The 22,516-nt window shown below is 41.3% G+C and overlaps 2 protein-coding genes across 2 annotated transcripts; both read right to left on the bottom strand.

Annotated features, from left to right (window-relative positions):
- Positions 1 to 944: 944 nt before the first annotated feature.
- On the bottom strand, positions 945 to 3,856 carry PCDHB4 (protocadherin beta 4). Its single transcript, XM_059698642.1, has one exon. The coding sequence runs from the start codon at positions 3,659 to 3,661 to the stop codon at positions 1,283 to 1,285; it is 2,379 nt and encodes a 792-aa protein (XP_059554625.1). The 5' UTR covers positions 3,662 to 3,856; the 3' UTR covers positions 945 to 1,282.
- A 7,252-nt stretch (positions 3,857 to 11,108) lies between these two features.
- Positions 11,109 to 19,975, bottom strand: PCDHB3 (protocadherin beta 3). The gene is made up of 2 exons (XM_059698640.1): positions 19,428 to 19,975; positions 11,109 to 13,714 (listed from the first exon to the last, which is right to left on the bottom strand). Exons 1-2 carry the CDS (start codon positions 19,824 to 19,826, stop codon positions 11,732 to 11,734), a joined length of 2,382 nt encoding a protein of 793 aa, XP_059554623.1. The 5' UTR covers positions 19,827 to 19,975; the 3' UTR covers positions 11,109 to 11,731.
- Positions 19,976 to 22,516: the final 2,541 nt, after the last annotated feature.

Below are 22,516 nucleotides of genomic sequence, written 5' to 3'. Positions count from 1 at the left end.
AAGTTTAACTAAGTGGTTTTATAGTATATTCATATAAATTTAGTTGAAAATCACATGATTAGGTAACTTGACTTATTGAACACAACATAAAACAATAATAATTCAGATAAGTTCATTTTTTATCTTATTTAATTTCTATTCTTATTGTCCTTAAGGACAAAATAATGCTTATTTCTTACAAAAGAAAGTTCAGCATAATTAATAAATGTATACAAAATACCTAAAAGCTACATTGAACAAAACAGAAGATAACAAAAATAAAAAATAAATAGTTGGTTTGTTGACAAAGGCTGTCCATGTCTGCAAAGTAAATTAAAGTGAAAATCTGATATCACCTGAAATCAGATTTGAACAGAATAACTAAAATTCATAAAAAATTACTTGACTCTTTTGAGAGGTAGGGAGAAGCTGCAGAAAACCAAGAGAAACATACAAAAGGAAGGACAGGAAGTATATCATGCTCTGCACATCTCAAATCCTTTGAAAGGACTTACATTTTAATTCTGAGATTCTTTTTGAAACCAAGCAATGACTTAGTTTTACTTAGTAAAAGTGATTCCAAATTATATAAGATTTACTCTTTGATGATTAGTTATAATAGAGAATAATTTTTTAAAATTATAACATTAGTGAGTATTTATGGAGTATATACAATGCATAAGGCAAGTAGCAATCAAATAAGAAAATCTCTAGCATATATGATGCCCACAATGGGAGATCACACTTTTGGAGTGTTAATATTTTAATGAAGTGCATGTTTATGTACAATTTGGGAGAAACAAGTATGCAAAATGATATGCTCATGGTTATTCAGGGGGGCATAGCCTGGTAGACTAGCCAACAAGAAAGGTCTAGGTAGCTATAAAAAATTTAAAACATTCTGGTCTCACAATGATAAAGGTATATGGTAAAGACAAGAACCACGAATATATAGAAATGAAAGATTACATAAAAGCTTTAAAATGTTTCATTAAAAAGACATTAACTAATTAAGAAGTTGATTTAAACAAAATGTCTTCTTACACTACTTGAGTAATTTATAGCCATGAAAAGAGTAAACCACTGAGAAGGTCAAATATGGAGAAAATACATACTCAATGTTTAGTGTAAGTAGAAATGCAAAGTCCACTAAATATTAATAAAAGAAAGAAACCTAGCATGATCAGGGGCATGCATTGGTTTGGAACAGAGATATACATATTTAGACAATACAATTTCTTAAAAGAAATGCATTGCAATGGGAATTAGGTTGGCAAAAATTAAGGAGAAGCTCGCTTAACACTTAACTGAATAAAAAGCTATTCCTGCAGTTGGAATTTTCTTTCTCAGGGTCCTGAACCAAGAGGCTAGGGTATATTGGCTTCAGGAACTTGAACTCACCAGTCCCAGGGTCTCCCGTCATACACACCTCATACTGGTAGCTCTGGGACAGGGTCCCAGTACCGCTGACGTCCACCAGGTGGCCCGGAAAGGGGCCCTCAGGCACCGAACAGCCACCCACCCAGGCGGCCCTGCTGCGCCTGCACAGCCGCACCGCGATGAACGCCAGCACCGAGAACAGGAACAGCGACGACACCGACGCCAGCGCGATGACCAGGTACACGGTCAGCGGGTCGGCCTGCGCCTGGTCGGCCGCCACTTCCGGCAGCGGCAGGTAGGGCTGCGAGAAGCCATCCACCAGCAGCACGTGCAGCGTGACGCTGGCCGACAGCGCGGGCTCGCCATTGTCCTTGACCAGCACCAGCAGCCTGTGCTTGGCCGCGTCGCGCTCGCTCAGCAGCCGCGCCGTGCGCACCTCGCCATTGTGCGCCCACACGCCGAACAGCCCGGGCTCCGTGGCCTTGAGCAGCTGGAACGACAGCCAGGCGTTCTGGCCCGAGTCTGCGTCCACCGCCACCACCTTGCTCACCAGGTAGCCCGGCTCGGCCGCCCTGGGCACCAGCTCGGTGCAGGGCGCAGAGCCGTTCTGCAGCGGGTACAGCACGAAGGGCGCGTTGTCGTTGGCGTCCAGCACCTGCACGCGCACCAGCGCCTGGCTGCTCAGCGCGGGCGACCCGCGGTCCGTGGCGCCCACGCGGAACTCGAACGCCTGCAGCGCCTCGAAGTCCAGCGCCCTCAGGGCGAACAGGTGGCCGTTGTCCGCGTTGATGGACACGAGCGAGGCCAGGGGCAGCCGCGGGTCGTGGGGCGGCAGCAGCGAGTAGGTGAGCTGGGCGTTGGCGCCCGCGTCCCTGTCTGTGGCGCTGACGCTGCCGATGTGCAGGGCGGGGCTGTTGTTCTCGCGGAGGAACAGGGTGTAGGCGGTTTGGGTGAAGGCGGGGGCGTTGTCGTTGACGTCGGACACCAGCAGGGTGATATTGTGCTGGGTTTCCAGCCTGGGGGTCCCCATGTCGGTGACGGTGATGGTGATGTTGTACTGGGCTCTGCTTTCTCTGTCCAGCGGGCTCTCTGTGACCAGGGTATAGAAATTCTTGAAAGTCGGTTTTAGAAGGAATGGCAGGTTATCTGGGATAGAGCAAATCATCTTTCCATTGTCTCCAGAGTCTCTATCTCGAATTCGGAAGATGGAGACTATGGTCTCAGGGGCATTTTCTGGGATAGAGCTGATGAGTGAAGATATGGACAGTTCAGGGGCGTTGTCGTTCACGTCCACCACCTCTATGACTACGGTGCCTTTTCCAGAAAGGCCTCCTCCATCTGTAGCTTCAATCTCCACTTGGTAAGATTTAATTTGTTCAAAATCCAATTTCTTTGTCAGTCGGATTTCTCCTGTGACTTCATTTATTGAGAAAGTTTGCTTAATATCATCTGACGCTTGGAACAAGCCATAGGAAACTCTCCCGAAGTTTCCAGCATCTTTATCCTTGGCTAAGACAGTAATGATTGGAGACTCTAAGGGACTGTTTTCCAGGACCTGCACCTCATATGGGGTGCGCACAAACTCGGGAGCATTGTCATTAACATCCATGACCAGGATTCTCACCGGGACGCTGCCAGACCTAGGTGGAGACCCGCCATCCAGCGCCGTGAGGGTTAAGCTGAACTCGGGCTGCTCCTCTCGATCCAGCGCCTTGTCCTGCACCAAATCTGGGTATTTCTTACCCTCACTCTGATTTCGAGTAAGAACGTGAAAATATGAATTGGGGCTGATGGTGTATTTTTGAAGACCATTGCTGCCCACATCCGAATCCTGAGCTAATTTCAAGGGAAAGGTAGCCCCTGGCTGGCTGTTTTCCGGTATTTTCAAGAGCATCTCCCTAGTCGGGAATACTGGGGAGTGGTCATTTATGTCCTGGACTGATAATTCTCCTTCAAAAAATTGCACCGGCGTATCCAGCAACAGCTGGAAATGCAATACACACGGTTCAATGGGGCCACATAGCTCTTCCCGGTCTAGCTTCTCCTGCAAAAGCAAATCTCCAGTCTGACGATCCAGCTGCAAGCGCTGCTTGTCGTCCTCAGACACCACCCGGGCCGACCTGGCGGCCAGCTCCCCAATTCCCAGGCCCAGGTCCTTGCTCAGATGGGCTACAAAGGAGCCGCTCTCTGTTTCTTCCAGCACAGAATAACGAATAGGCTCCGAGCGAGCCTGAGACAAGAACACTACCAAAATAAAGGCCATCACTTGCCTGTTTGGTTGAATTCTCTGTAGCGTCTCCATGTTGGAACCCGGGCGCTTACAGCCAGTCCCTTCAGCAACCAAAAAGACTTGGGATTTCTTGCTTGGTGGAGTCCTCACAAAGTTGCTTTGAATATTAAATTCGTTTCGTGTATCTCCCCCCAAGCTCGTTGGTAACCCAGTACCGCTAGCAAAGCCTTCCGTGTGAGTTTGATTCCGTCTTGGAACAAAGGAATACGCAAGCTTATTCATAATCTTAGCCTGCAGCGCCACCCTGCGTCTTGATTGAGAAAATATTCTCAAGTCAAAGTATATTTTGGAAGTATCCAAAAGAAATCCATTTTTGAAGTGTATAGAGCTTTTACGAAGTTGCTATGCCATTAAATTGCATAACTTACCAGGTTATGCCGTTACACTGCATGAGCTAGAATAATTGTGAGTCCAAAACAAGAGTGTATTTCGGGCCCCCCACAACCTAATCAGTGGAACTTCAAAGAATTCAATTTCCCTCTTGCATCATATAACTAGGGGAATAAACTCTTATAAAATTACAATTAATGGAAAGTATGTCTGTTTGTTTTCAAGTCTGTGAGAAATGTATGATGATGCAAAACTTTGTTAAGGTGCCCTGTACCACATAGTCTCAGGAGACTGTTTTTCAAAGGAAAGGTTCTATCCTCCTGCACTGGTGTGCAAACAGTAATACAGTGGAAAGAGGAGGCATCTTGCTTTGTTGTAAGTCCTTTTACAGTTTGAACTGACTTTACATTTAGAAGGAAGTCAGGGAGTGTTAGAATCAGATTCTTAGAACTGGAGAGGAAATGAAAGGAGGCCTCATAGATAAGGCAACAAACTCAGAGGGTAATATCAAGACAAAATCAAGTGAGTAAAAATCATAGAATTTTGTTAAGAGTAAGACTTTAAGCTTATTTAGCTAGATAAGTATCCATGTTTTATACTGAGTTTGCATTTTACCATATTCATCCTTTGTGTCCCATATATCATCTTGGCTAGATGATTTGGGTGAAAACAAGAAGCCCAGATTTAAAATATTTTAATCTGTGAGCAAAGGGTGCTTCAGGCCTTTTCTACTCATATAAGGTGCAGAGAAGAAACTTGTTTACAAAATGGATTTCAGAACAGTGCACAGCTATTGAGATTGTTCTGATAAATGAGTTTTTCATTTATAATTAGTCTATTGAATGGAGTACCACTTATCTTGGCACATATGGGATTTCCCCTCCCTAAATATCTTATAATCTACTTACTTAATGCACTTAACAAACTATAATTCATATTGAATGAATTATTTTTAAAGTCTAGCAATACTCTTAGATTCTAATAGAAATTATTAGGGAAAATTATTTTGAAAGAAGTCTGGATTGTAGTAGTCATTCAATAAATATCAGTTGAATAAATAATTAATCCATCCTAATGATCACGTTTCTGCCTATATAAGAAGATTATTGCCAGATCATACATTCAGCCATAAACATGTCTGAAATTGAATAGAAAATTCTGAGACATGAAGGTATAATACATGCTAAACACTACTCAAATTTATTTTAATTCTAGTTCTAGTAATTCCTGTAAGAGATATAGCGATGGCAATAATATTATTACACTTTAGAAATACTTCATATTTCATATTTAAGACAGATGAGAGGAGATACAATAGATGTAAATATTAAGTGAAATAAAAAACATACTGAAAATATTAAAATAAAGGGTATTATTTTAAATATAAATAAAAAACAAATCTGGAAAAAGCAAAGACCAAATTGTGTATAATATAGTAATTAAGTTCTAGTTAGACTCAAGTTAAAGAGCTCAGAACAAATATGTGCCACTATATTCCAGATATTATTCTAAGCATTTTACATGTATTAATTCATTTTTATCCCTCCAATGCCCTATGAGGTGGGCATCTTATTAGCCACATTTTATAGATGAAGAGATTGAGGGCACAGGGAGTTTAAATAACCTGCTCAAACAAAACAGAGACTGACTTATAGAGGCAGAGGGGATTGGGGTGGGGCCAGGTGAAAAGATGAAAGGATTAAGCAAAAAACAAAACAAAAAAACCTCATAACCTGCTCATAGTCACACATCATGTGAAATGGCAGAGCTAGGATTCAAACTGTTACAGTATGGCTCCAGAAAGCATTCTTTTATCTACCTAAGTGGAACTGGAGAAGTGAACAACTTTTTAGATCATTTAGATCAAACTTGAGCCTGATCTTGGGTACATAAATATCATAGGTGAAATATATTTGTATTCAAGTTTTCAATAATATAAGAACCTTTAAAATAGCTTGTTTCCATTTAGAGATATGTACCAGCAAAGAGAGGTGCTTACAAAACTTAGAAATAGAAAGGAAAATTGATAATATTTTGTTGATGTCATTAATTAGGTTAAAAAATTTACGAGTGACTCCCTGTTATCTTAAATATTGGAGAAAAAATATCTATGGCCCTAGCTGGGTTGGCTTAATGGATATAGCATCGGCCTGCGGACTGAAGAGTCCCGGGTTTGATTCTGGTCAGGGGCACATGCCCCGGGTTGAGGGCTTGATCTCCAGTGAGGGGTGTGCAGGAGGCAGCTGATCAATGATGTTTCTCTCTCTCTCCCTCTCCCTTCTTCTCTGAAATCAATAAAAATACATAAAAAAGAAAAAGCATCTATGTATAGATCTTTTAAAATGGTAGTAGGGTATAAAGTTAAAATCAAGAAGGGTAGCTTGAGAAATTTGTGATGAAATCTAAGGCAATTTTTAATAATTCTCTATCGTTACATACTAAATAAAATATGGTATTTATATTTTTAATGTGACAAACTATTCAAATATCTAATGTCTAACTTATCCTACATCTTTAAAATCAGGAAGTGTGAGTCCTCCAATTTTGTTCTTTTTCAAAATTGTTTTGGCTATTCTGAGTCCCTTGCATTTTCATATGAATTTTAGGGTCAATTTCCCAATTTTTGTCCCCCCCAAAAAAAGCTAGCTGGGATTTTGATAGAGATTGTGTTGAATCTGTTGACCAATTTGGAGGGTATCACCATTTTAACAATATTAAGTCTTCCAATCTGTGAACACTTCTCATTTACTTAGGTCTTCTTTAATTCTTTTCAGTGATGTTTTGTAGTATTTAGTATACAAATCTTGCACTTATTTTTTTCAATTTATTCCTAAGTTTTTTATTCTTTTTCATGCAATCATAAATGGAATTGTTTTCTTCATTTTGGGGTTGTCTAATGCTAGTGTACAGAAATACACTAATTGATTTTGTTTATTGATCTTATATTCTCCAACCTAGCTAAAATCATTTGTCCATTTTAGTAGTATTTGTGGATTCCTTTGCATTTTCTTTATGGACTATTGTGTTATCTGCAAATACAATTTTACTTCTTCATTTCCAATCTGAATTATTTTATTTGTTTTACTTGTCTGATTGCCCTGGCTAGAACTTCTAGTATAATGTTAAATGGAAACAGTGAGATGGAACATCCGTGGTTTGTTCCAGATCTTAGAGGGAAAGTTTTCAGTCTTTCACCATTGCATATGAAGTTAGCTGTGGGTTTTTATAGTTGCCCTATATCAGGTTGAGTACATATACTATGATTCCTATTTGTTGAGTTTTTAACATGAAAAAGTACTGGATTTTGTAAAATAATTTTCTCCATTTATTGAGACAGTTGTATGGTTTTGCCCTTTCTTGTTAATATGGTGAGTGTCATTGATTAACTTTCATATGTTAAACCCAACCTTGTTTTTGGGAGGACAAATCCCACTTGGTCATGGTGTATAAACCTTTTTTATGTTGCTGGAGTCAGTTAGATAATATTTTGTTGTGGATTTTTGCCTCTATATTAATAAAGTATATATTTAGTTTTCTTTTCTTGGGTTATCGATGTCTGATTTGGGCATCAGGGTAATACTAGCTTCATTGAATGAATTGGGAACTGGTCTCTGCTCCTTTTCTTAAACAAGATGTGAAGGATTGGTATTAATTCTTTAAACATTTGGTAGAATTCACCAGTGATGACATTTAATCCTGGGCTTTTATTTGTGGAAAGTTTTTTGATTGCTGATTAAATCTTGTTGAATAGGATAAGACATTCAGGGTGAAGAAATCCATTTCCCCGGAGACAAAGAAATTTAAGAAAAGTCCCCCTCAAAATTACAATATTTAGAGAATACAATTTTAATTTTTTATAAACCCCAAATTTTTCTATAAGTTGTTTCTCATGAAAGTATCTCCTTATGCATAGCCCATATAAGTTGGAGACAATGACTTCAGAAATCTAAACCCTTTTGTCTCTGATATTCCAGTCAGAAACCTCTCACAATAACAGATCTGGGACTAAGACCCAGTGATGTTGATATCCTCAAAATGAAAATAGCCTGTATGCAGCAGTCCATTGAAGGTTCCCCGTTCATCCTCCACATGAGTATCAGTGAACAGCTGAGTCAAGTCAGTGAACAAGAGAACCTGCAGGCTTGGGTAGACTTCTGTGGGTGATTCAATGAATGGGAGGTAGGGCTGGGATAGGTCCTAGGCCAGGTATAGAATTACCATACCAAATAAAGGTGGCTTCTAGTTGTTCTTAATAATAGCACCAACTCGTGTCTAGCTGTGGCTATCACATAGGAGCCTAAATATGCATGCTAAATATCAAGTACTCACTCTGAGACCTTGAATCATTGATAAAATACTCATGAGTTCTAACTCAAGTCACCATCCAGGTAAGCACCTTGTTCTACTGGCACCAACTCAGTGTAAAATATAGGATTGCTTTGCAGAGGTTTTTTATTTTGTCATCCAGCATGTTGTGTGTCATACAGAACTGCCATGTGCAGCACTGTCATGCCTCTTAATCATAATTTTTCCTATAGGTAATCCCAATGTATCACTTCAGTTTCAACTCAATTTTCCTCAAAATCAGCTTGATTATCATTCACATCAGCTTGTTTACTCTGAAGCTTGAATCAGTAAAAAATGTTTCCATTAGCTCCCATGTCTACAGCCTTAACAGACACATAACAACCAGAGGATGACATTCCCTGAGATTTTTGCCTCAAGGAGCAAATGCAGAGTGATGCCACCCAAGGGAAACTGGGATCCAGCTCGAACAAATCAGTAGGTGTTCATAGGACTTCTACCTGTGTGGCAAAGTTGAGCTAGGCTTCTTAGTGAAGGCTTTAGTTTGCAGTCTGGTGCTCTTCTTCCCTTCCACAAGATTACCAAAACCAGGTCTGAGGGAAACCTCCAACAGGAGATGAATTCTCAATAAAATATCAGCAAGCATATGAGGAAGACTAACAGCTGAAAATTTTACTCAACAGATAAAAGAATGTATAACTGAAATACAGAGATTCAGAACAATATGTAAAGAAGTTAAAAGTAAAAGATTTAATTTCCTCAAATAAAAAAGAAAGAAATAGTAATTGTGGGGGAGGGGAACATATTGTTGTGAAAGCTTGCCAAATGGAAAAAGAAAACTACAGTTACTTAAACAAAAGAAAATTCAGTATATTCAGTAAGTTTCAAGTTAGGACCTAGCAAGTCTCAGAACATCAAGAATAAATTTAAAAATTTAAAAGAGAGGTAAGAACTTTACAGATAAAGAATAAGAACTAGACTGATATCACTTTTCATCAACGGTGTTAAATACCAAAAGAAGAGAAGGAAAATGACTTTAAAAATCCTTGATCAACCTAACTGTTGGCAAAGATTATGAGTATTAAACATAAAAGTACTCTGAATTTAGATTTCCAGCTTTAACACCTATAACAATCTACTCCAAGAAGCAAAAGACTCCCAGAATAAACTAGTGGAATGCATAGAATCATTTTCATAGTTTTTAAAAGTCCTCATTTGCAAGGAAGCCATATTTAATGATTAAGAAAGATTTATAAAAAGCGTAAGTTACTTCACTAGTTTTAATGAGTGATGTTTGAATATAGTTCAGTCTTTTAACAATCTATAGAAATGTTTAAACTTCATTTACATCTCTTTGCTTTTCAGTGTTGAAAGCTAGATTGTGAATGTCAAGAAAATGTTTAAATTATTTATGAATAAATGTTTTCAGAGAGGTAAAAAGGCAAATGCACACTATCTAGAATTATGTTTTGAAAACAAGTGGTAGGTGATTTTAAAGTTTATCCAAAGCCTTTAGTATCTTGCAAATTTCACTTTATTTTGACACCATGAAGGCTAACCAAAGTTCAACAGAATAAACTATTAGAGGCCATTGGCCAAAAAGGGATTATCCTCTATTGTTTCCACAAGTGAATAGTCCCTGGCTCAGACACTACCTAGAACCCAGTCAAGTAAAGAGAAGCCTTGATCAAAAGGATGTGCCTTTTTCCTCTCCATGAAAATTCAGCTAAGTATGAAAAGAAGGAGAAGAGCCAGATCTAAACATCTCTATAAAGTACTTAATGAATGAAAGGAAATATTCTCTTTCCTCTGATTATTAAGGATTAGTGTATTTAATATTCAGTTATATAAAATGACACTATTTATAAACTACATTTTAATGTGTGAAGCATGTCAACCTTAAATTCTTTTCCTCTTTTCAGAATATTGAAAATCTTTGAGAAACCTTAGTTCCCTTTCCTGGAAAGTTCTAGCCCTCTGAGTGAGAAAATGCTTTATAAGGTAAGGAGAATACTTATGTTTTCCCAATTAACTTCTCTAATTGGAATCTAAATATTTTATTATTAAAAAAGAAGTTTTTCTACAGTACTCCAAATAGCCATGAAAATTTGGTGTTTTGGTTGCTTCCAGATTTTATTTATTTTTTTAATATATATTTTATTGATTTTTTACAGAGAGAAAGGGAGAGAGATAGAGAGTTAGAAACATCGATGAGAGAGAAATATCAATCAGCTGCCTCCTGCACACCCCCCACTGGGGATGTGCCCGCAACCCAGGTACATGCCCTTGACGGAATCGAACCTGGGACCTTTCAGTCCGCAGGCTGACGCTCTATCCACTGAGCCAAACCGGTCTCAGCTGCTTCCAGATTTTATTCGTAGTTGTAGATATTTAGACTTTCACAGTGATTTTGTTCTCTCCTTTTTAGAATGTCATACTCTTGTACATCTTATTTTAATTACATTATGGGAAGCAGAATGCTGATGCAGATGGACAGTGACCCCAGAAGGACCATACATAATCTTAAATCATGTCAGATTGAAATCTGAAGGAGGGAAGTAAGAAGGAAATAAAGAAAGGGTTCCTTCATATGTTACCATATAAATGCCAAGTAGATATTACTTTTTTTAAAAGTAGGGTTGAATGGGACACCATGAATCATTTGTAGATCATGTATACAACTACTTACTATCTTTACATTTTTGCAAGGACCCTAAGGTCGGTAGCATTTATATCTTAGAATTTACTAACCAAATTGTCATCCCACAAGATGCTTTCCTAAACAATGTTTTCATATCAAATGGAAAAGCACAATCAGATGTTCAAAATGCCTTGTGCTTAATTTTTCCTAACTCGTGAATACAATTTAAGCAAACCTAAAAGTAATTTGCCCTATTAGCCTATATTTTGTCCACTTTGAGCCAATATAAGCATATGCAACATTGAAATATTAATTGCAAATGTAAAAACAAAACGAATTAAATGTATCACTTTCTTTTAGGTACTATACCCCAAAAAACATGCTGTGCCTTAAAGATGGAACATCTGAAAGAAAACACATTCTTATCTATCCACAAACTTCATTAACCATAGAAAAGCTGCTTTAGGAATATTATAAGGAACATTATCTCACTTGCTATGGATATAAAATTTGAAATGAGTCACTTAAAATAAACCTATTTGAAGTCAACATTGAAACATAATGAATTTATTTTTACTCACCTATTAGAAAAAGAAAAGGAGGCATTAAGACTGCATTGGTAAGAAAGAAAACAGGTAAGAATATGCAAGGATTAACTAACTTGATAGAAACTAAAATCAATATATAATCAACATTATTATCAACTAAAGATTCTTGATTTTAAAAGAAAGTATTCATAGCCAAATAACTATATTTTATTCTTCTATTAATGAAACCTAAGTTATTCCCGCAATTGCAGTTTTGCACTACTCTTGCTCAATGTCTTCAACCAGACCATTGGGGAAAATCGGTTTGAGGAACTTGAACTCGCTGGTCCCTGAGCCTCCCCTCAGACACACCTCATACTGGTAGCTCTGGGACAGGGTCCCAGTACCGCTGACGTCCACCAGGTGGCCCGGAAAGGGGCCCTCAGGCACCGAACAGCCACCCACCCAGGCGGCCCTGCTCCGCCTGCACAGCCGCACCGCGATGAACGCCAGCACCGAGAACAGGAACAGCGACGACACCGACGCCAGCGCGATGACCAGGTACACGGTCAGCGGGTCGGCCTGCGCCTGGTCGGCCGCCGCTTCGGGCAGCGGCAGGTAGGGCTGCGAGAAGCCATCCACCAGCAGCACGTGCAGCGTGACGCTGGCCGACAGCGCGGGCTCGCCATTGTCCTTGACCAGCACCAGCAGCCTGTGCTTGGCCGCGTCGCGCTCGCTCAGCAGCCGCGCCGTGCGCACCTCGCCATTGTGCGCCCACACGCCGAACAGCCCGGGCTCCGTGGCCTTGAGCAGCTGGAACGACAGCCAGGCGTTCTGGCCCGAGTCTGCGTCCACCGCCACCACCTTGCTCACCAGGTAGCCCGGCTCGGCCGCCCTGGGCACCAGCTCGGTGCAGGGCGCAGAGCCGTTCTGCAGCGGGTACAGCACGAAGGGCGCGTTGTCGTTGGCGTCCAGCACCTGCACGCGCACCAGCGCCTGGCTGCTCAGCGCGGGCGACCCGCGGTCCGTGGCGCCCACGCGGAACTCGAACGCCTGCAGCGCCTCGAAGTCCAGCGCCCTCAGGGCGAACAGGTGGCCGTTGTCCGCGTTGATGGACACGAGCGAGGCCAGGGGCAGCCGCGGGTCGTGGGGCGGCAGCAGCGAGTAGGTGAGCTGGGCGTTGGCGCCCGCGTCCCTGTCTGTGGCGCTGACGCTGCCGATGTGCAGGGCGGGGCTGTTGTTCTCGCGGAGGAACAGGGTGTAGGCGGTTTGGGTGAAGGCGGGGGCGTTGTCGTTGACGTCGGACACCAGCAGGGTGATGTTGTGCTGGGTTTTCAGCCTGGGGGTCCCCATGTCGGTGACCGTGATGGTGATGTTGTACTCGGCCTGACTCTCTCTGTCTAGAGCTCCTTCGGACACAAGGGTGTAAAAGTTTTCTACAGATGGTTTTAGGACAAAGGGGAGATTGTTCTGGATGGAACACGTCATTCTCCCATTGTCCCCAGAGTCTGGATCGGAAACACTGAAAACGGCCACCACCGTCTCTGGCGAGTTTTCCGGGATAGGGCTGGTAATTGACGACAAGGTCAGCTCTGGTGGGTTGTCATTGACATCAACTACCTGAACTATTACTGTTGATTTTCCTGTAAGGCCTCCACCATCCTTGGCTTCTATGTCAACCTCATAACTATTAATTGCCTCAAAATTCAAGTATTTAATTAGTTGGATCTCACCAGTAATGGGATTTAGTTGAAAAGTTTTGGAAATTTCTTCAGAAGCATGAGCAAATGAGTATGATATTGTCCCAAAATTTCCTGTGTCCAAATCAGAAGCTGAGACAGTGACGATAACAGAGTTAACGGGGCTGTTCTCTAGAACTTCAACCTCATAGAGCGACTGTGTAAATTCTGGGGCGTTGTCATTTATGTCTAAGACCAGGATGTGGAGCTGAACGTTGCCAGACCTGGGTGGCGACCCGCCATCCAGCGCCGTGAGCGTTAAACTGAACTGCGGCTGCTCCTCACGGTCCAGCGCTTTGTCCAGCACTAATTCTGGGCACTTCCTTCCATCCCTACGGCTGTTTGTGAGAATGTGGAAGTGGGGATTGGGAGTGATCGTGTAGTTTTGGAGACCGTTTCTTCCCACGTCCACGTCCTCAGCATTTCCCAGTGGAATGATTGTTCCAGGTGGAGTGCTTTCTGGGATTTTCAGCTGCATCTCATTTTCAAAGAATACTGGAGAATGGTCATTTACATCTATGACCTGAAGCTCATTTGGAATAAACTGCAAAGGGTTTTGCAGTAAAATCTGAAAATGCAGTATACATGGCTCTGTGGAGCCGCATAGCTCCTCCCGGTCCAATTTCTCATGTAGGAGCAAATCACCGGTCTGATGGTTGAGCTCAATACGCTGTCTGTTCCCTTTAGACACAACTTGGGCCCCCCTCACGGCCAGTTCCCCTGCACTCAGCCCCAAATCCTCTGCTAGGTTGGTTATTAAAAAGCCCCTCTCTTTCTCCTCAGCCACAGAGTAGCGTCTCGATTCGGACCCAGCCAGAAACCCACCAAGAAAAACAAAGAGAAACAGGACTTGCCTTTGTCTAAGAAACCGCTCCCCTCCGGCCTCCATTTCATTTTCTGCCATGTTCTTCCAAGAAATATTGCCAAGCTGAGCCTCCGACAGCGCTGGGAAATGCAAGGTCTTTTGCCTCCCAACCTTTGGAGAAGATCTAGCAGATAATCCCTTCCAGCGCTCAGATTTGCTTGCTTTAACTCTGTCCAAGCTCCCAACTCCTGGTGTACGGTACCGGATCGGTGCGTTACTGTACGCACAGCGCCTGTGGTTTAATTCTCCTTCTTAGTCAACAGCGCCACCATGCGTTCGCTCGCAGTTTCAAACTCTTGGAGAAGGTGCTTTGGGGTTTTTTGTTGGTTTGATCTTTTAAATTGCTTATTCCCCTTACTAAAACCAGTTGAAGCTACTGGAGGAGTTTCCTGTGTCACTTGAGTTAAAAAACACAACCGAGGGAAATTAAATGCGCCCTTATTTAAAGACGTACTGTTCCTGGCAGAGTCCTCATTTATATGATTTTGCGGAAGTGGACACCTTAGCTAGGGCTACCACCCCTGTCTGTAATTATTAAACTAATTTGAAAATATTTTGCTCTACATTACAACATGCCTCACTATCATATTTGTGTTTTTCTTTATTTTCCAACTTTTGTAAAATGTGCACGAGTTGCTTTTATAGTAAGAAAAAAATGTTATGAAAAGATGAACTCATGCATAAAAAGTTATACTAGATTATGTCAGTGGGTATATCCAGAGACCACAAATGCCTCATTCCTTCCACATTTTAACATTCACTCGAGGAATACAGAGCTTTTTCCTTTTTTATTTCACAGTAATTTTACCATTATCGGTTTCATCAGTGTAACCGTATTTCATCTGTGGAAACAGATACTTGTTAAGTTTGTAGAAGTTGGGCATATAGTGGTAACAAGGCAGACATATACCTTACACAGTTTTCCATCTAATGGGGTGAAGACTTTGAACAGATGTTCAAACAGTGTGAAAAGTGCTATATAGGAAAGTTACTGAGTGAACTTGAAAGTATGGATAGGGAGACATAATTTTAATGGGGGGGGCAGGGTTTGAGAAAAAGTTCCCAAAGATGTGCCATTTAATATGGAACATGAATGATGCGAAGTTTGCCAGGCTACAACTACAAAATGGGAAGATTCTGTATATGAGAAACTGATGTGTAAAGGCCCCAGGACAGTAAAGCATAGCTATTCCAGACAATGAAGGAAGATCAGTGTAGCCAAAATGACTGTCCCAAAAGTAAGTGGGAAGCGAAGGCTGGAGAGAGAGATTGGGGCCAAATAATGGGTGCTTGGATTTTTTGGATTTTATTCTAAGACTGAAAGGAAGCTAGTGCAATGTTTCAGGAAGGGAAATGAACAACACAAATATCATGTGCTCGATCTAGCTCCTTCACAGTTATCAGGAATATTTCACAAAGGCTCATCTATTACGTTTAGTCTTAATATTAGTGATATGTAAAATAACAGCAATTATACATCTATATATTATTTGATCATAACTGCAAGCTATTGACATAGCTGTTATTACTAGTTTGGGGGGAACAGAAATTATATGACTTATCCAAGATCCTAAAGGTAATAAGTTGGTTAATCAGAGACTTTGGATACCAAGATGGTGCTCCACACCACTAATAATCTCAAAATAAGATCTTTCGCATTCATCTTATAATTTTAACAGTATAGCTCAAGCATCAAATGATATAAACATTTTAAAGAAGGCAGAAGAACATTAAAAATTAAAGTTTTATTTTAATGTCTAGATCAAAAATTAAACTGCAAGAAATAGAGAAAGTTGGACGAATCCAACTTTTAAATTATAAAATACAAAATACCGTTTCCCCATTTGTATTCCTTAAGCCGTGGGCAGGAGAGGAGAGCCAAATTAAGAGGGAAGGGAAAAGGAAAAATATGTTGAAGGAAAGAGACACCAAGAACTGATAACTGCATGGTGTTCAAATAATAGTGATCACTTCAATTAACCTATATATATAAATTCACTATGCATCAGAGAGCACTTAATTCCAGCAAAAGTTTGTCCTGTGAGTATTTAAATATCAATATATATCACGGGTGAAATAAAGACACTTCTTTCTTTCAATCAGTCATTCAAAAATTTTATTAAGAACCTATAATCTTCAAGTCATTGTGCTAATCATGCAATAAATGGGGAGCTGTTGAAAAACATAATTCAAGCACCTACAAAGAAAAAAGCATTGAAAAGTAGGAAATTGAAAGGGGAAAAGAGAAGCAGTCCATGAAAAAAAAAATGGAATGAGAAGACAGACCAAGATACATATTTCCCCATGAGCTTATTTCCAATTGAATCAGAAATGCTCCAGAAATTTTTGAAAAAAATGCAGTGTTAAACTACATTTGAAGTTTCTAAAATTTGGTTAAGGACAGAGACATACATTCCCTCAAATCTTTAAAAAAAATTAACCTCTGCTTATTTCAATTCCTCCTCTCCTTTTAAAAATCTCAGTTTAATTATTAAAAACTTTCTACTTAAAATTCAAGAGATTTGATAAACATAATTAAATTTTGTGTACTGGCCTTGTAAACTGCAGCTTTGCTAAGTGTACTCATTATAACTTTTTTGGAGAATTATTTTACAGTTTTCCACATACATAATCAAATTATCAGCAAATATAGTTTTACTTCTTTATATTCCTCCCCCCTCCAATGTTGTTTTAAATAGAAAGCTTGAAGAATTAGCATGTCTTTGAAAATGACTGGACATGTGCTATGCATTTAACTACAGTTTGGAATATTAGTGGTTGATTTATTGAATACTTTCAATGTGAATGGTTTGTGGAACCCAACAGTCAAAGTTCTCACATCTCTAAAGAATCATAACTTCCATGTACGGACACTTTGTGATAGTAAATATTTAGAAAAATGTGACAGAGTGCTTTGTTTTTCATGAATATACCTATATTAATGGTTTTAGCCAATGTGACTTCACAAGATAAAACAATAGCCTTAGAGAATAGAAAAAAAAACCCTGTAGGAATAGCAAACATTTAAAAATGTAAGACTGCAAAATTACGTAGGCCCTGGGGAAGGGAAGGATAGAAAAAGATGCTCTAACTTTAAAATTCAGACTTTTGGGAAGACAAAATTTACTTTCACATTTTAAGTGGAATTAAGGTACAGGGAGACTAATTGCCAATGAGAATACAAAGAAAATTAGCATTCATTATACCACAAAGCAACACATTTAGAAACACTAATAACGTGCACTGAATTCAAATGAGATATTTACATTTCAAATAAAAAGAAACAACCTCAATGGGCAAAGCAGTAAAAAAAAAAAAAAAAGGATTTTTCACAAATTAACTGAGACTGGATTCAGTAGATCCCTACCAATTCTTAACTGAATTCAGAGCTATTCCTGAAACTGGGGTTTGCCTCACTAGCCCTCTCCTCACCTGGAGCAAGAAAGTTGGGAAGAATGGGTTTGAGGAACTTGAACTCGCTGGTCCCTGTGCCTCCCATCAGACACACCTCATACTGGTAGCTCTGGGACAGGGTCCCCGTGCCGCTGACGTCCACCAGGTGGCCCGGAAAGGGGCCCTCAGGCACCGAACAGCCACCCACCCAGGCGGCCCTGCTCCGCCTGCACAGCCGCACCGCGATGAACGCCAGCACCGAGAACAGGAACAGCGACGACACCGACGCCAGCGCGATGACCAGGTACACGGTCAGCGGGTCGGCCTGCGCCTGGTCGGCCGCCACTTCCGGCAGCGGCAGGTAGGGCTGCGAGAAGCCATCCACCAGCAGCACGTGCAGCGTGACGCTGGCCGACAGCGCGGGCTCGCCATTGTCCTTGACCAGCACCAGCAGCCTGTGCTTGGCCGCGTCGCGCTCGCTCAGCTGCCGCGCCGTGCGCACCTCGCCATTGTGCGCCCACACGCCGAACAGCCCGGGCTCCGTGGCCTTGAGCAGCTGGAACGACAGCCAGGCGTTCTGGCCCGAGTCTGCGTCCACCGCCACCACCTTGCTCACCAGGTAGCCCGGCTCGGCCGCCCTGGGCACCAGCTCGGTGCAGGGCGCAGAGCCGTTCTGCAGCGGGTACAGCACGAAGGGCGCGTTGTCGTTGGCGTCCAGCACCTGCACGCGCACCAGCGCCTGGCTGCTCAGCGCGGGGGACCCGCGGTCCGTGGCGCCCACGCGGAACTCGAACGCCTGCAGCGCCTCGAAGTCCAGCGCCCTCAGGGCGAACAGGTGGCCGTTGTCCGCGTTGATGGACACGAGCGAGGCCAGGGGCAGCCGCGGGTCGTGGGGCGGCAGCAGCGAGTAGGTGAGCTGGGCGTTGGCGCCCGCGTCCCTGTCTGTGGCGCTGACGCTGCCGATGTGCAGGGCGGGGCTGTTGTTCTCGCGGAGGAACAGGGTGTAGGCGGTTTGGGTGAAGGCGGGGGCGTTGTCGTTGACGTCGGACACCAGCAGGGTGATGTTGTGCTGGGTTTCCAGCCTGGGGGTCCCCATGTCGGTGACCGTGATGGTGATGATGTATTCAGATCTCATCTCTCGGTCCAGGGCTGTGTTTGTCACTATTGTGTAAAAATTCTCAACAGAGGGTTTAAGGAAGAACGGAAGGTGATCTTGGATGGAGCAAACCGTCCTCCCATTGTCTCCCGAGTCAGGATCTGAAACACTGAATACAGCAATGACGGTCTCCTGCAAGTTTTCTGGGATTTCATTGATAAGCGTTGACATGGTCAGTTCCGGAGGGTTGTCATTCAAATCTAACACGTGGACAAGCACCACACAACTTCCAGAAAGACCCCCACCATCTATCGCCTGAATATTTAATGTATACGTCTGAATGGATTCAAAATCCAGTTTCTGTGTTAAAAGGAGTTGTCCCGATTTTGCATTTATTCGAAAAGTTTTGCGAATATCTTCCGAAGCCTGGGAGAAGACATAAGATATTTCTCCATTGGCTCCAATGTCTACATCTCTAGCCGAGACCATAGCAACCTGGGATCCAATGGGGCTGTTTTCCAGAACCTGAACTTCATAGAGCAACTTTGCAAATTCCGGGGCATTATCATTGATGTCCAAGACTTCAATGCGGACCAGGGCGGTGCCAGACCGGGGTGGCGTCCCGCCATCCAGCGCCGTTAGAGTTAACATGACCTCAGACCGTTCCTCGCGGTCCAGCGCTTTGTCCAGCACCAGCTGTGGTAATACTATGCCGTCGGAACTGGTTTGTAATTTAAGATGGAAGTGGGAATTGGGACTGATTGTGTAACTTTGGAGCCCGTTGCTTCCCACATCTAAATCCTGGGCACATTCTATTAAGAAAGCAGTCCCGGGAGTGGTACTTTCTGAGATTTTCAAAATTATTTCTTTGTCCAGGAAAACCGGGGAATGATCATTTATGTCCCTAATCCGTAGCTCGGCCTGAAAAAACTGCAAAGGATTTTCCAGTAACACCTGGAAAGGTAGCACACAGGGCTCGGTAGGGCCGCACAGCTCCTCCCGGTCCAGCTTCTCATTTAACAACAAATCCCCGGTCTGCCTATCCAAGTGCAAACGCATTTTTTTCCCTTTGGAAACGACGCGGGCCCCTCGCGCAGCTAGCTCATCTACCTCCAATCCCAGGTCCTTTAACAAATTGGCCACAAAGGAGCCACTCTCCATTTCCTCGGCCACTGAATAATGCCTAGGCGCGGAACCAGCCTGAGCTATGCCCAGCAAAACAAAGAATATCAAGACTTGCCTTTGTTTCAGAAAGCGCTCCTTTCCTTCTCTGGCCTCCATCTCCTTCTGCTCGCCCAGCAAACCAGACCCAGCTCCGGCTCGCGTAGCTGCTGACTCCCAGTAGGTCCCAGCTACGGGGATAGGTGGAGACGCCTAGGGTCCCGATTTCCCGGATCTACAGCCGGAGAACGCCTCCCCTTCCTGCTTGATTCTTTAGCAGAGCCTCTGGCTTAAAGGAGGGCGGACTGGTCGCTTTCTTCCTTCTACTTCTAATGCTGCAGCGCCACCCCGCGTCCTTTCCGAGTATGTACTTTCTCCAAAACATTAAGAAAATCCCAATCCCTTCTTTCACACTGATGACAATCTCGTTTCGAAAGGCTTTTTCATTGCACCCACAACGACATGGCAAACACAGACAAATTTCCATTCCAATTTCCTCACAGACTCAAGCAGGTATGTTTAAACTGGGGGAAAAAATGAACTTCTGAGACTAGAAGGGAGTAATTTCAGTCCTAGGATGAAAAAGGGCTTTGACTAGTCAGTTTCCAGTTTTTATTCAGAGTTCCAGCATGCGCACATCTCGGGCATTAGGTTACCATCCTCACACTTAAGCCAACAGAAAAGTACAGAGACCCAGGTAACACAGAATTCACATAACATTCTCATGAACACTGAGATATTCTTTTTGCTCATATTTCTCTCCTGCACTTTCCCACTTCACATTTTCCTGAGATTTGGTGCATTCAATCCACATGAAATTTTCCTAGCATAGCTGGGTAATTCTTATGAATGTGTCAATAATTTTATTTTCCTTTCTAACAGATAAGAGTGTTAATTTATATAACTTCAATTATTGCATCTAGCAACACTAATCATTTCATAATATCAAATACCCAGTAAATATTGAAAAATTTTCCAATTATTTTTTGTGTGTTTTTTAAATATATGTGATCAAAAGAAATGAGTTCTCGATTTTTTTTTTTTTAAAAAAAAGCCATGGAGGAAACAAATGCATATTGTTTAGTGAAAGAAGCCAGTCTGAAAAGGCTACCTATGCTATTATTGCAAGTACCTGACATTTTGGAAAAGTACCTGACATTTTGGAAAAGTACAGGCATGTTAAGAAGATTAGTTGTTGCAGGGGGGAGAGAATAAGAGGTAAAACATGGGGAGTTTGGGGGCACTGAAACACTGTAATAGTGGATACATGACATTACACACTTGTCAAAACCCATAGAATGTACAAATCAAAGAATGAACCCTAATGCAAACTACAGACTTTAGTTAATAATAATGGATCAATATGGAGTCATCAGTTATAATAAATGTACCACACTAATGCAAGATGGTAATACTAGAGTAACTGTGAGTGAAAGAAGGTGGGTATATAGGAACTCTGTATTATCTGCTTAATTTTCTGTAAAACCTAAAACTGTTCTAAAAAATTAAGTATATTAATTAAATATTTATATGAAAACATGTTTCAAATATACTGTATGGAAAAGTTAAAAAGAACTATACCAACATAATTCTACCTAGTTGAAAATTTAAAAGTTATTTATATTTTATCTTATTTGTTGAATCTATATATTTTACTCTACACATATACCCTCTCGTTTTCTGACCCATTTGAAAGCAACTTGAAGACATCATGACACTTCACCTCTAAATATTTCATCAGGCATCTCCCAAGTATAAGTACATTATCCCACACATTCATAATGCCACTATCACACTTAGCAAAATTAACAATAATTCCCTAATATAAAAAATACTGTCCTTATAAAATCTCAGCCCTAGCCGGTTTGGCTCAGTGGATAGAGCATCAGCCTGGGGACTGAAAGGTCCCAGGTTTGATTCTGGTCAAGGGCATATGCCTGGGTTGTGGGCTTGATCCCCAGTAGGGGGCATGCAGGAGGCAGCCAATCAATGATTCTGTCTCATCATTGATGTTTCTATCTCTCCCTCTCCCTTTCTCTCTGAAATCAATAAAAATATATTTAAAATTTTTTTAAAAAAATCTCATCTTTCCATTATCCTTCCCTGATTTTCTTCAACTTGAAGAGAATTTATATTCACTCTTGAGATTTGTTTGTTTTTTAACAAATGTGCTTGCTTTCTTAACTACCTGTTATAAGAAATGTCTTAGAAATTTTTTAAACAAATTTTATGATTGTATTGGGTGTTATATCTGTTTATTCTAGAAAATTCTCCCATCTTTTATGATATTTAATTTCTTGAAGTGTACAGACCAGTTGTCTTATAGGGTGTCCTACATTATGAACTTGTCTGATTGTTCCCTCATGGTGTCATTAAACCTGTACCTCTATCCCCTGTTATTTCCAGAAAACTGGAATGAATGATTTAGTAAATGTAACAATGGCATAACATTTTTAAAGCTCTCATTTATTTATTGTACTTGGGTTTTAAAAAATTGAGCAATTACAGGTTCCCTTTCTTAATATTTAGAAATAAATTCCTACTTGTATTCTGTTGTTATGATTTTTGCTTTTCATGATTACTTTTATATTAAAACTATAACCCAAAATATTTTAATGCATTGACACTGAGCATTTAACACACTTCATCCAGGTGAACAAACCCCAAGACCCAAGTCTTGAAAAAATGCTCTTTACACAGACTGCAAAACTTAATTAAGATCAGACAGAGATATGGTGCTGATCATGTACATCATAAAGGAAAATAATGACTAGTAAATCACTTGAAATTTTACATTTAACCAAGTATAT

The sequence above is a fragment of the Myotis daubentonii genome, chromosome 5 (assembly GCF_963259705.1).
Source record: "Myotis daubentonii chromosome 5, mMyoDau2.1, whole genome shotgun sequence".
Classification (NCBI taxonomy): domain Eukaryota; kingdom Metazoa; phylum Chordata; class Mammalia; order Chiroptera; family Vespertilionidae; genus Myotis; species Myotis daubentonii.
This window is presented reverse-complemented; position numbering and strand designations above follow the sequence as displayed.